This window comes from Acanthopagrus latus, chromosome 14 (assembly GCF_904848185.1).
Source record: "Acanthopagrus latus isolate v.2019 chromosome 14, fAcaLat1.1, whole genome shotgun sequence".
Lineage (NCBI taxonomy): Eukaryota > Metazoa > Chordata > Actinopteri > Spariformes > Sparidae > Acanthopagrus > Acanthopagrus latus.
Genome location: NC_051052.1, coordinates 15,031,917 through 15,046,349, shown reverse-complemented (window position 1 = coordinate 15,046,349; position 14,433 = coordinate 15,031,917). Strand labels below are relative to the sequence as shown.

Here is a 14,433-nt window from a genome sequence, read left to right as displayed (position 1 = left end):
GAACACAGGCGTTCCACCGACTGCCTCTGCCATGGTGACAGCTGAAGCCAAAGACGTCTCGCTAATCCCCAGGATTTGAGCACCTTTTTGGACTCCACCGTTCCGCTTGTAGGAGTGTGTGCTGCGCTCACATGCAAATGGGCAATCACACACAAACACACACACAAACACACACACACACACACACACACACACAGCCATGCCTGCTACAGCATCTGCTAGTACCTAAACACACACATTCATGAACATGTATTCTGTACATCCTCGTGCTAAAATAGATTAAAAAAAAATGGACAATCCAAGCCAGATTGTCATGAAAATACAGATGTTAACATCTTCATACATCAGGTGTGCCCAGATGACACACACACACACACACACACACACACACACACACACCTACCTCCCAACACACACACATTTGTTGTTTTTCCCATATTTTAAACCATTCAATGTGATCTCTTTAATCCTAAACGCTTCCACCACGTATTAAAGGAAATACAGTATGTTCGTGTGTCAGCGTGTTACAGCAGGCACACTGGAGTCAGACCCACACATCCCCTATCACTAGATGCAAAAACAGCTGATTAACACACACACACACACACACACACATGCAGACAGAGAGAGAGAGATGAAAACATGTCAGCTGCTTACCTTCAGATGTATGGAATAAGATGGAGAAAATCCACAGCCAGCGGTGTGTGTGTGTGTGTGCGTGTGTGTGTGTTTGTCAGCGTGTGTGAGTGTGTGTGTGTGCTGCGGGAGAGACCGTCTTTCTGAGTCCGTGTAGGTTCGTCTGTGTGGAATTGAGTTCCAGTCTCCCTCCCTCCCTCCCTCCCACTCTCTCTCTCTCTCTCTCTCTCTCTCTCTCTCTCTCTCCCCCTCCCTCTCTATCTCTCTCGCTCACTGCATCAGTAGACCACAGTGTGGCTCCCACCAGCACCACAATGCCCGTGGTCACACCTCACCGAGCAAATTGTTCATCAGTGGAGATCACCCATGCCGCAGACACAGGGGAAACGGAGTTGGACGTGAGACCACAAATCGCTTATGCAAACACACAAGATGAACGTTACATGCGCTGCCTCCCCACACCTCCATGTGCACACGAACACGAGCCGTAAGCCGGAGAAAATTTGAAATCAGCGGTTTACAGGCGCTATATTTAGACCTCGTGCAGCTAGTGTGTTGACTTTTTCCACTAGGAATGGCTTTTCATCATTTTATTTCAAACTTAAAAGGTTTATTCAAATTAAGTGCAACTTGTGTCTCTCGTTTTTGTATTTTTAGCCATCGTTCTTTTTACTTTTTTGATAACAACTGAGCAATAAAAGGAATATGCCATAATTAGATTGTTTTCTTCATCAATATAGTCAAAGCACAAAGAAGTCTGATTCTATTGAAGCATATGAGAAAATGACCATACTCCCCACTTGATTTACTACATCTGTAAACAGTTTCCAAATGAGTTAATGGTTTCAGTCTCTACATTCAAGTCTTCTTCAATACAGCATGATATCAATTTAGTAAATTATGGTCCCATGGTCTCCACCCACTCATCCATATGTTGGCCACTGCACAAAAACAACTTGGTTGCAGGGAAAGATCATGTTTTTGGTTGAAATAAGTGCATGGTTAAGGCTAAAGAATGATCGCGAGAAGAGTTTTTAGAGAACAACTGTTGATCACCAACAGTAAGCAGAAAGCAAACAGAAGTGTGTGACATACATTTTGTTGAATCATACAACCACCCCAGCCACAAGCAGCCAGATCACAACTTCATTTGGTGCCACAATTAAACAGTTGCAAGTAGGGTAGGTCAAAGTTGAACCAGGTCGTTGGTATGGAAACTGTGACGATTAGAAACACAGATTTGAGAAGCACATTTACTTCATTTTGTCTTCCAAATGCGTAACCCGAGGGTTTGGTATTAGAGAATTGGATTTTCTAATCATTTGTAGTTATTTCCATGTTGGACGCGTATGTTCCATTTCCAGTTGAGACGATCCAACATTCAACCCTGTTGCTAAGTTGGGGTGGCTGTCCAATATTGACACCAGCGTAAAACCCGTACATATATTCAATGGCAACAACTGCACAGCTAGGATGGGATTAATCAAATCATGGTACTGGCAGATATACTGGTGACGGTATGGTTAAGGTTAGGGAAAGGTCATAGTTAGGGTGAATACCTGAAGGTGACCTCATCTTGCATATCAGACACACTGCTTCCTGTGTTGGCACTTGATGATGGCGCTGGATATTATCTTGATGTCTAGAATAGTCCAATCTGGACGTTGCTCTTTGGGATACTTGGCTGCCAAAACTACAAAGACAAACTCCTGTAAAACATCTGTTTTGTTAATTTCCATCCCACCTTTCCCAAGCATTGAACAACTCACGTCATGTCCAACCTCCGACAAAGTTTACACGAGGTTGAAGAGACTCACCTTTCACACAGTTTGACTTATCTTTGTTGACATCTGAGGCGTCCAGTCAATGAAGTGTGCTATTGTTGTGGAGCAGCTTTGGCACAACATTCCTTCGATCTCTCCCTCCATGATCCCCAGGAATTTTCCCAAATATAGAAACAATCAACCGACTCCCAACCCAAGGAAACGTAATTTCCTGAGCGGTGGCTGAGCGGTCCTGCCCGTGATGAAGCCCCTTCCCCAGCTTGGCTCTGTCCCGCAGGTGCCTTCATAACATATTTGACCTTGACTCTCCCTGCTATTCTTACCACCTTTACTTTTACTCTAGTGAGATAAAAGAATAGTGTCCTCGGTACAGGATAGCTGCTTCCTCTACTCTAAATTGAGTGTATTGTCCTGTTTTTTGTGGAATAAATTGGATTTAGATTGGATGCATTGTCTGAAGATGTATATCCTCCATGCGAAATGCATACGCTATTATTCTGACCTTCAAAAGTAATGAGGACACCCATATGGTAACTCAGTAATGTCTAAGGAACTGACACAGAATGGATTTCCCATACTGAACTGACACAGAGAAGGAACAAACCCAGTCTTTTTGATATTTTCTTACAAGGATTCTGATGTTTTTTGGTATAAGCAGCACATTTTCAGAGACAGGAGATATTGCACGTGGTTTTTTTCTTCCATAAAAGAAATCATTTTTGCAATAACTGTAGACACAAGTGCTTCTTTTCCAGCCTGCAGGCTTTGCTCAACAACAGTGAAGGGATATGAAAGGTGAAATTAACTCCCATTCTGATCTCAGGACAGATTTAAATTTCTCCGTCTTAGGAACTTATGAATTTTGGGACGGGTTGAGCTGAGCTTTAAACTGTGCCCGAGGACAGCTCCAACAAGAGACGAGTGTTCTAATTAAGGATCTTAAGTCGAATCCCTGCTCAGTTGTTATTTATTCATGTCCTCATAATGTTGCTGGTTTTTTAATTACTTTGATTTCTCATTTTGTTGTTGTAGTAACACAAATACGGCATAATTAAGGGAAGACAGCTCAACTAAAAACAATGGGGAAAATGTTTTAAACACATAATATAGTTGAGTCTTAATGACGTGTACATGCATTTCTTCACAAATGCCTCATATTGCCACAACAAGAACTACCCAAAGACCAAAGATGACCATGGAGACCCAAAAGCCATGGACTCCCTCTTCAACATCCATCGGGTCAAACCAACACCAAGAAAGCCGAGCACCACCAGAAGATGCTCTGTAGAACACAGGTGAATCATGCTGGGGTATCATGGGTCCAACATAAATCAGGGGAGCCCACATTGACCACACACCACCATTGAAGCAAAACAGGGAAACACAAGACACCAAGACACTCCGAAAACCCAAGCCTCTACCATCGTCTCCAAAATTAATATTACTAATAATGTCGATTGAATATTGAAAGCCAGAAACTTAATCATCATGTTTTTTTTTTTTCGCCAAAAATCCCAGACATCTTTTGCTTCCAGCCTCAGGACGCAAAGATTTCTTACTTTTCTTGCGTTTTAATCACCTTGAATCACTTTGGCTTCTGGGAAGTTGTAATGGAAACTTTTTCACCGTCACTCTGACATTTTATCAACTGATAAAGATAGTAACTGTGAGTTGCAGCATTAATGTCTCCTCTTTTCCCCACTGCTGTGAAGTGATTTAGCCTCTACTCCTCCAGCTCATCAAAGAAACTCCAGTAAGAAAAAAAACAAACAAACACTCTTCCGCTTCCCATTCAAGATAACCTCTGTGGACCATGTCATGCACTTTTACACATATTCCTGTGTTATCAGTGTGACTAATGGCAGTGGACTTCGGTGTGTTAAAGGGACTTCATGCTTTCTCAGGTCTGGCTGGCTTCTTGAGGACACTGTGAAACAGATTGGAGTCCCCCAGAGAATACTTAGGATTCAGTGTGTGAGTGTGTGCAAGTGTGTGTGTTCATACTGATTCCTCTCCTTGTACAGTTCGCTGGCTCTGGCGCATGGAAAGTGCCTGACAATGGCAGATTGTAAAGGTCAAAGAAAGTTTCTTTGTCTGGAAAAAAAAACAATGGACTCCAACTATAGTTTATTGGCCTTGCCATCTAGATGAACCCTGTCCAGAGTCCTTTTAATAGTGACAGTCAGGTCCAGACCCTAAATCTGTCGGAAAAACAAAATTAGCCTTCATACAGCTGGATTTCTTTTTTACTTTTGTGCATATTTTTATGCCTGTGTGTGTAATTGTTAATGATGTTTCATGGCTGTGATTCACTGGTGTAAAAATAGACCGATGTGTGTCATTAATTGAGATCTTAATATACGGAACAGTGGCAGTCACAAAGTATATACGTCAATAAGGATGAGCTGACTTGGGGAGGAATCCGAAACATGCTTGGTTTTAACAAGCGACGCAAAGTCCTCGTGTGTGTTCTGAGTGCTGTGTTTGTGTGTTTGTGTGTGTCCTGGTGTGTTTCTATGAATGTGCACTCGCACAGCTCTCCCTGCAGATTTGATATGGCTGATTAGGGCTGTTAGATGAGGATCAGGGATGACCTTGGTGGACAAATTATCTGGGTTTACTTTGCGAGAGAAAAATCCTCTGGGATAAATAATGCGCCTTCATGACTTTGATATCACCACACTCAAAAATACCGACGTGTCTGCGTCACCTGCAGTTTACCTTGCATGCCCTGACATCTGAGTACCAATCAGAAACAAGTGTTTCAATGACAGCTGGAGGTTTCGAATTGGATTTTGGTTGCAGACGTCGCAGGTGGGGGGTCCAGTGTGATCCGAGCATGTCATCTGTAATCAATGACCGCATGTTTAATACATCAGCTCCGTGCACCTACTTGGGTTTTGAACGTGGTCTCCATACCAATAAGGACGATTGATGGGATGAAAAAAAAAGAAAAGCTCCTCCCACAGACGAGACGACAGGTGTCACACTTAAGCTACGACGGCCTCTAAGCATGTTATGAATGCAAATCACAGCCTTCACATGGAGAAGGGTGAAGGACGGAGGAGATGGAGGGAAGTGAGAGATTAGGGAGGAGGGATAAATAAATGGTTAATGGACATGCATAGTGCTGTGTTTGCCTAAATGTTGCTCCTTGTCTTTGGTCTAAGTGATATTTTAGCTGCTGTAATAAATATTTTGTAGCTTCAAACCCACAAATGATTATATGTTCACAGAGCATTTTAGCATCTATAAGCTAATTGTTTTGATTCGCAACATCAACGTTGTTTCCAGTAGAGTTTTAATTGAAAAGGCTCTGATCAGCTGTACATTACCTGCTCGGCATCAAACGTCAGACATAAAAAGTGCTGAGTATTTCCCTTAAGAGTTGGTGGAGTTAAAAAAGAGGAATGCTAATGTTGTTTACCCTTTTTTATTCATGCTAGTATGATTCACAATGAGTTAAGAGCAAATCTGGGATTTTAAACAAAAATTAGATGACTAGCTTTACAGTTTACAGTTTTAACCTGCAAGATGAGCCAAAAACATATTTGGTTCAATGTTATGTGTTAAAAAACTGGCATGTTGAAACATGGATGTAACGCTGTTATCCGACCCTCCCACTGGATTCACATAGTGCAGAAACAAGAGATAGAGACATTGTTCACTCTCTTACAAGACAATGTGCAATCAACATTGAAGCTGTTATTTTAAGGGAAAAAGTTACATAATATTGCTTTATTTAACAGAAAACTACAACTGAACACCTGCTTAATTTAAGTGGTGACTGTTGAAACATGGCAGTGAAACACGGTGGACTCATTCTACAGTAATGAAAGCATAACAATTCTCTCTAACATTGTTATGAATGCTATTTGGCATCTCTTGTGATAGATCCTACAACACTGTTCCCTCGAGAAGAGATAAAAAAAAACAACTTCTTGCATTAAGCAGAACTCCAGACTGCTCTTCTTTACAATTCGCTGTGCCTCCCAAGCTTGATTATCCATAAAAACTGCAAATTTCTGCATGTTTCCTGTAGTTCGTTCTGGTTGTTATCTCCCTCTGAATGCACCAATTAAGTTTTTTTGTGATCATTTAGCTTCAGGTAGGATTGCTGCATCCTGCTCCAACTAGCTCAAGTTAATAAAAAATACATCCTCCAGCCTTTAAATGCTTCAGACATGTTTGTAATGATCTGATCCTGTGCGTGAAGAGCTAGGCAGGCACATGACGCGAGGAGACATGACAGAGAGTAGAAAAAGGGGAAAGACTGGGTGAAAAATCAGGAAGCGGCAACGGAATTTCCACACCCTGATGTGGGTGGACCCGTCCTGCCCAGAGAACAGAGAGGGCACATTCTCCCCTCTCTCCCCTCCTTTTTTTTTCCTTCTCTGTCCCTCCCGGCCCTCCCAGCACTCTCTTTTTTGCTCGGACAATAGGGGCCGCGGTGAAACAATGCAAAGAGGAAAGGCCGGGGGTTTGTGCAGTGGCAATAAGGGGGGGGGGGGTCCTAGGTGCTGAGAGGGGAAGACTGGTGAGAGGGCTTTGGAGTTTTTAAAGAGAGTGATGGAGGCTTTCTTTTCCTGGGTGGGAGAGATTTGATGTGGGGGATGTATAGAAAATCAGCAGGGACGAGGAAAGGGAGGGGGGGTTGTTTTGAGAGGTTGACATACGATGGGGACAGAGAGGGGCAGCTAGTGTTGAGGGTAGCGCAGACGCATGGCCGAGGGGCTGAGGGTTATGTTTTTGTGGGACTCAAACATTTTTCCGCCTGACTGAGCCTGAAAGTGATCATGCTGAGCGGGCACAGAAAGTCTCAGGCTTTTTCTGTTGCACACACTCTCTCTCTCACTCACACACACATATGGACACGAGATAAACTTGTCGGCCAAAACGCGTAAACTAAAGCTGGACCGCTACAAGTTTTTATAGTAAAAACTGTTCAAATGTCTAAAGGGTCTGCAGCTCTTAAATGTGTTTTAGCATCTTTCAGCTCATTGTTTTGACAAAGTTAGCAACTAGCTGCTGAACACGGCGGAGCAATTAGCAGTTGAAAAGCCAGATATTTGCTTCAGGGACACAAAAACTGAGCTAAAAGAACAGTGAACATTGGACTACAGTCATTAAAAACATGACTACAGGCAATCAGGGTGGCCAACTGCTAATTTAGGGTTGAGGGTTGTCCTTCCTTTGACAGCAGACAGCAGATCAAAAACCTGGATAACGTAATTCTGTGCCACAGTTTCACAGTTGTTTCCCAGTTTTCTATCTCCAAACGAGATCACAAGCAGGTTTTATACAGGCATTTTCATAACATACGCTCCTTTAATTCTAACAAGGCCCCAAATATTCTGGTGTTATACTAGGCACTCTTACTGAAGGTCAAACATAAAACAGAGGCACTGGAAAATAAAAGGCTGTGTGTGTGTGTGTGTTTGTGTGTGTTTGTGTGTGTGTGTGTGTGTGTGTGTGTGTAGGGGGAAGGTGCAAGTGAAGTGACAGCGGAAAATGCATCGAGGGACAGAGCGGAAAAAAAAGGAAAAGAGAAAGAAGGAGAGCATCTGATGACCTAAAACTGCCTGTGCTGCCCGTGTGTGAAAGAATGGAAAGACCTGATCACGACTGTCACCGCCACCGTCATGACAGCCACGGCTCACATTTGCAGCGAGCCACACTGAGACGAACTGACACTGATTTTTGGTGGTTTAAAGCCACAACGAAAAAATGTGTACGCTCACTGCGACTAACATAAATCAGATATGTCAGTGTTCAACCACTGCAGGAAGCACCAGTTCAGAGTTCAAAACTCTGCTGACCCAAGTTTTAGTAACAACCACATACATTTACTTTAAATCCAGCTGATGATCTTAAAATTTGTAATAATGACGAACACATCCAGCAGGGTCACATCTTACATAAGCCTGTATAGCTTGAGGGGGAAAAAAAGGTAGGCTAATTATACTGCAAAATGAGAGCATGAATGTACTTTATGAGGTCTGAGTCACTTTAGGAGGCATCAAATGTAATCAAATCAAGCAAACCCTAACTAAAGTGCTCCACATATTGAAGAACATGACTTCGCTATGTCAACAGGGCCGGTGTTAGTCTCTGGCTCCATCTTGTGGCACCAAAATGCCTTGCAGTTATTTGATTAGTAGGTCATATCAAACAGCCTACGTGACCTTCTAATGTTTCCACATTTAGATGAAGTGGCAGCTCAGTGCGATTTCACTGTGTTCTCGTGACTGCAATGGCTTGTTCTGTCCAGGAGGTCCTTTTGGTCTATAAATAGCAGATCCAGGGATCAACTCTCCTTAAGCTGTGATATTAACCTACTCTTTATTGCCATGTGACGAGTCAAGTCATAAATGATATGTTTAATGAACTGCTTTTCCATTCCTCTCTAGCTAACACTTTATAGCCATCATAAATAAATGGTAAATTTACAGTTAATTAGTTTATTATATCACAGCTGCTTACTAGATCCAGATCCAGGTGGTACAAAATGTAATAAATTCTACCAAGCAGAATGTTTATTCACAGTAATTGAAATCAGCTCCCCACTTACCACCTGGACCATCAATAAATGTAACCCAATAACATTATACTTTTCTGAAATGCTTAAGAAAATGACACTGTATATGATAAAGATTGTGTTAAAATTGCATAACCAAACCAGGAAGAGGAATTGTTTTTCCCAGTCACTGTCCACAGGTAATGGTGGTACAACTGTACAACAATGACTGTACACTGATAAATAGCCCTGCTGTTGGAGGAGGCAATAAAGGTGAGGAGGGAGGGTGATAAAAAAAATGAGTTAACAATAGTGAACAGACGGGCATTCACTCAATGGAGAGCACCAGTGTTGTGTCAAAGTCTGTTCCCTTGCTGAAATGTGCTCCCTCTTACCTAGGGCTTGAGCATTTGAAAAGTAGATCAGTAACAACAGGACACACTTCTTATTAATACAAGCAGGTGTTTTACTCCTCTCTTTCGGGGAGATTAAGAAGCTGTTTCAAACTAGTACTTTTAGTTGTAACAGAGTATTAGTATAGTACAGTTACTGTGGTGGTTACCTTACTGAAGCTTGAACAAGGACCTTCTCTGTTTGACAAATCACAGTCAGCGGAGTGCTGTTACTCTGCAACCAGTTGCCCAGAAAAGGATGAAGAATTTCACATTTACAGTAGGCTACATCATATAGTTTTTTCCAAATATAGTGTGGATTTCATTATTGGCGCATACAGGCTTCCTCATCACTCACTGTCTCGAGCTCATCTCATAATTCATGTTCTTTAGCAGCTCTGACCTTTTCGTTCAAAACTCGTGCTTCTAAATGCGACTTTTTATTCTCCCAAGGACATCATTGTGCGTGCAAGCAAATAAAAGAGCAACATGTACATCATCTAACAATCTCATGTTTCCCTACAGGAGTCATTCTCTGTGCAGACCCTGTGTTATCTATAACCTTGGCCTCAACTCTTCATAACATGGATCACTTCGATCAACAAGATAGATGCAACTCCAAAATGATACAGATTGTCATTGCAACTCTTTTAATAATACAGTTTGTTGTACAAATCAGTTAACTCACAGTGTGCTTTTTGCTTTGTTATCAAATGAGGAAAAAAACTGATTTCCGTGTTCTCAATTATTATTACTATTAGTGTATTTTATTACCTTTTCGTGTCCTGGCCCGACCTCCGTACCAGCTGGCGGCGGTGATGCGCCATTTTGTTTGCCAACCGCCAAAACCCAGTTAAAGCAGTAGACGAAGAAGAAGAATAAGAAGAAGTCATCACTCAGAGCAGCCAGTGCCGTGGCAGAGAGGACCGGGGCGCCCTCACACATTTCCTTTTTCCACCAAAAAATGGGAAACCTGCCGGCCTCCATAAGGTAACAACACACACGACATGTCGCTGTGATAATATCGCTTGTGCTTGTGTGTGAACAGTTGAGCAGAAGCCGCGTAGAGATTAACAAAATGGGGGGGTTCGAGATGTGCTGCACTCTCATTTTGACAAGCGGGACCGTGGACTCCTAAATTGTTTCAGACCGTTGGGAGCAAAGTGCGGCGACATAAGGTGCTCCACAGCCCAGCTTCATTTATCAGAGCTTTTATATTTATTTTTTTTTATTTTTTAATGAAGACGCCAGTGATAAACGTGACGGTTTATCAACCCCTTCACCCCTCTCAGATCTTAATTTAGAGGCATTTGTCACGCATGACAGGTACAATCAGCGTCACTGTTATTGTATTGAAGCCATGTTCAGTGGTCAAGAACAAGAGACTTTAAACATGTAGGCTACAATAGTTTCCCCATTGAGTTAATATAGGACACAAGATGAAATATAAAGTAATGTCAAATATGAAACTTTACATTGTAGAGATGGTCAAAGGAAGCTGTGTGTACAATCGTATAATCAAGCACAATACAACAGTTTATCTTTGTTGTCTCTGTGTAACGTTACAGTGATACTACATATTATATATTAATGTAAAGAAGGATGTTTCACAGGCAAGTAATACACTGTATTGATGCATAGGACTCTGATAATAATTATATTTCCACTGTGAAGATGTCGCATAAGTAATGGCACATGAATAATCATGTTTTAACGTCTTTATGGGATTACTTAGACTAGAAAGAACTAGAAAGTAAATTATTCATATATTTACATGTATGTCTATATCGTATTCTCTGGGTTTACTGATTATTAGCTGGGTTGATTATTGATTCTGATAGTTAACACTTTTAGGATTATTTTTAAAATCTGTTTGACAGTGAAAATCTGTAATTTGCAAAGTAAGTAGTCACTAAATTTATCACTTAAATGTAGTGATAAATGAAGTACAGTATTTGCCTCCAAGATGTGGCGAAGTGGAAGTATAAGTAGCTTAAAATGCAAACGCTCATGTAAAGTACCACATAATTGTACATAAAGTGAATGTACTGTGTGGCAGAAGGGAACATGTGTTGTGCATAACAATGACAGGCCTGTTTGGAGGTTAACAGACGGGACATGAAGTGAGAGTGAAACACAGAAACAAAGGTGCCTCTGAGGGACGGCGCTCGCTCATTCTCATTTGCAACAGATCAGGTCAGATAATGAAGCAAGAGGAAGTATGGCGATAGAAAAACAAAAACATATCCTCTGAATAAAAAGAGAAGTTATTCCACAGGGTTTGCATAATGAGCTGACCTTTGTTTCATGTGTCGTGCTCTGAGCATTAATACAATTAAATCCGACATAAAGAAGGTGACCAAAGCAGCTTTCATTCATTGAAGAAATATCGTAAAAAGATAAAGCTGTTCCTAATCCAACAAGATGCTTGAAAAACAAAAAAAAAACATGCGTTTACTCAAAGTAGATTAGAAACTATAATGCTCCTTTCATCGTTCTTCCAATACACTGCCCAGAATTAGAACAGTTGAGTAAGTTGGTTATAACCAGCTGAAAATACTGCTCTGCTTACAGTGGCACATTCCAGCATGTCATTTTTAATAATTAGGCATGTAAGGTATTAAGATAAAACAATAACTTATTACATCAGTGGCCCAGAATAGAACCATTAACTTCTGGACCAAGAACGTGACTGCCTGTGGTAATGACTCATTTTTTAAAACTGACTCTGGTTTGGGTTTTCTTCCAGCCTCTTCAAGACTACCCCCACATCAGAACAAGTCAGTGATGGGAGGTTCATCGCCAAGAGGATCAGCAGTCGCATAACGTACTATTACACTCCGGTCTCAGCAGCAGAAGACAAAACATTATGTGCTGCCAAAGAATCTCAAACATCCACTGATCTTCGCCACATCCGCCCCCCATTATCCTCATCTCAGCCCCTCAGTGATGACTCCTCTTCCTCTCCGTATCTCTCAGATTCGCCTTCACACACAGCTGCCTCCCCCCAACACCAATCAGATTCTGTCTCTGCTGCTCGTCCCCTTCTTGTTTTCTTCTCCTGGCTCGGTGCACAGCCAGGGGCAGTTGCCAAGTACAGGGACCTTTACCTGGACCGCGGCATGGATGTCCTCTGGGTCCAGAGCAACATAATGCACTTCCTGTGGCCTCGATGGGGGCTCAGCTACGGCTTGGAGGTTTTAAAGGTTTTAGAGGAGCCTCGGTTTTCAGGGAGGGCGGTGCTGGTGCACGCCTCCTCCATCGGTGGCTACTCCTTCACCCAGATACTCAGCCACATTGCTCGGCGACAGAAACAACATGCAGAACTGGCACAGAGGGTGATAGGGCAAATCTATGACAGCTTGGTGGCTGGCAGCCTGGAGCACATGGCGATAGGTGAGAGCGAGCGATCCAGCTCAGGTTACTTTTGTGTCTGATCTTTAAATAATTCATCCGCCCGCTGACCCACTGCTCCAGTTTGTCAGGAGTCAGGAGAAGAATTTGTGGCAGCTTGTCTTTAACTTCCCTTAGGAGAGTATCTGCAGTTTACACATTCATTAGTTTATTAAAGGATTAAGTGTTCCAGAATATTGAAAAATACCCACAACAAGCAACAGAAAACAGTCCAATACAAAAACCCAATAAAAAAAGCTGCAGATCATCACACTAGATCATTTTTTTTTGTTTATTATCTTGATAAATTGTGCAAAGAATTATTCTGTGACAAAATGAATTAATGAATCCACTGTGGGGCTGCAGCTGACAGTTTCAACATCGATGAATCATTTTGTTCTTGATTACAAAAACATCTGTAGAAGTGCAGAACTTCCTTGAGAGTCATTACATTTTTTAGTTTTCTTCTGTAATAAAGTAACCCATTGATAGTTCATGTTCATTCATGGCTACAGTGCAAACAGGAACTGCTGATGGCTAATTTGGCAAACTTTTAATGGCACCAGGCTTAATAAGTAGCCCACAGCGTAACTCACTAAATCCATGCAAACTTTTACTTCCTGTTAACATCCCCAGAGCTGTAGTTCCAAAACTTACAGTATGAATGTCTTTGAAATAGAAGCAAGACAAATATAAATTTAAGTTGTAATTGTACTCTTAATTATAAAATATAAATCTTCTGTCTTGTCGTTCGTCAGGCCTTGGCAGGACCCTGCTTCCTCGTTTTGAGCGCTTCATCAAAAACACTGCCATGGTTTACTTCTGGATCTTCAAAACCCAGACAGCAGACCTCTACGACGCCGGCATCCATCTGTTCACCAACAGCCCAATCACTGCGCCGGCCCTCTTCTTCTCCAGCGTCAACGACGTCATGTGCGACCAGGCTGTCATGGACAAGATTATTGACCGCTGGAGGAGGAGGGGCCTGACTGTGGTGTGCAAGAAGTGGAAGGAGTCGACACACGCAGCACACATGCGATGCCACCCGGAGGACTACCTATGTACCCTGGAGAAATACCTGAACTCGCTGCCTGTTTGCTCCCTCAGAGCAAAAATGTAAATTGTTGAGGTCTGAAACTGTAAATAGTCTTTATGATTTAAAAAAGAATGCACCTTGATAGTTTTATTTTGCTGCTTTGGCATTATTAACAGGGTAAACATGACAAAGACTTATCCTAACCCTCTTTTAAGGACTCTTAATTGTTTGACTTTGTTGAAATTGTATGCATTATTTAAAAAAAAGGAAAAAAAAAAGTTATATTTATGTTATCTGCTGCTTGATTTACACGAAAGCTGTTTCTGAACTGTTACTGCACTCGATCCAGAGATCTGGAAACTGCACATCATGTGTAATAAAACTGTTTGTAGCTCGTTTGTTTTGTTTTTGCTGTAATTATTTGTCTGAAAAGCACCAATGGATATAAATTATTTACAACAGATTTACACACGATTCAAGGAGAGATTATTTTCATGATTAAAAGGGCACTATGTAGTTTTTCTTCTCCTAGACTACATAGTCTACTTTTAATCATTTAGTCTCTAAGGTGACATATTCAAATTGCTTCTTTTGTCCGATTTGTCATTTCTGACGTTCAGCTGGAAAAATGGACATGATGATCAAATGATTGTCAAAATGAGATGCATTTCATTT

General features: G+C 41.6%; 2 protein-coding genes across 3 annotated transcripts in view; one reads left to right on the top strand and one right to left on the bottom strand.

The window, feature by feature from the left end:
• The window catches only part of LOC119032839 (proline rich transmembrane protein 4), a 33,388-nt gene extending 23,115 nt beyond the window's left edge, over positions 1 to 10,273 (bottom strand). Inside the window, exon 1 of one of the 2 annotated variants that reach the window (XM_037122428.1) lies at positions 10,104 to 10,273. The gene's annotated coding sequence lies outside the window, so the exon portion shown is untranslated. Of the gene's footprint in view, positions 1 to 657; positions 815 to 10,103 lie in introns of those variants that run through there. The other variant, XM_037122427.1, reaches the window with a different exon arrangement.
• Positions 10,159 to 14,156, top strand: LOC119032843. Its single transcript, XM_037122449.1, has 3 exons — positions 10,159 to 10,319; positions 12,079 to 12,725; positions 13,481 to 14,156. The coding sequence occupies exons 1-3, from the start codon at positions 10,294 to 10,296 to the stop codon at positions 13,840 to 13,842; spliced, it is 1,035 nt and encodes a 344-aa protein (XP_036978344.1). The 5' UTR covers positions 10,159 to 10,293; the 3' UTR covers positions 13,843 to 14,156.
• Positions 14,157 to 14,433: the final 277 nt, after the last annotated feature.

Bases quoted from the DNA above. Each gene is read 5' to 3' on its own strand.
- LOC119032843 (XM_037122449.1), top strand. From the start codon at position 10,294: ATGGGAAACCTGCCGGCCTCCATAAG. The intron at 10,320-12,078 runs GTAACAACACAC...GTTTTCTTCCAG, and splicing joins AACCTGCCGGCCTCCATAAG to CCTCTTCAAGACTACCCCCA. The intron at 12,726-13,480 runs GTGAGAGCGAGC...GTCGTTCGTCAG, and splicing joins CCTGGAGCACATGGCGATAG to GCCTTGGCAGGACCCTGCTT.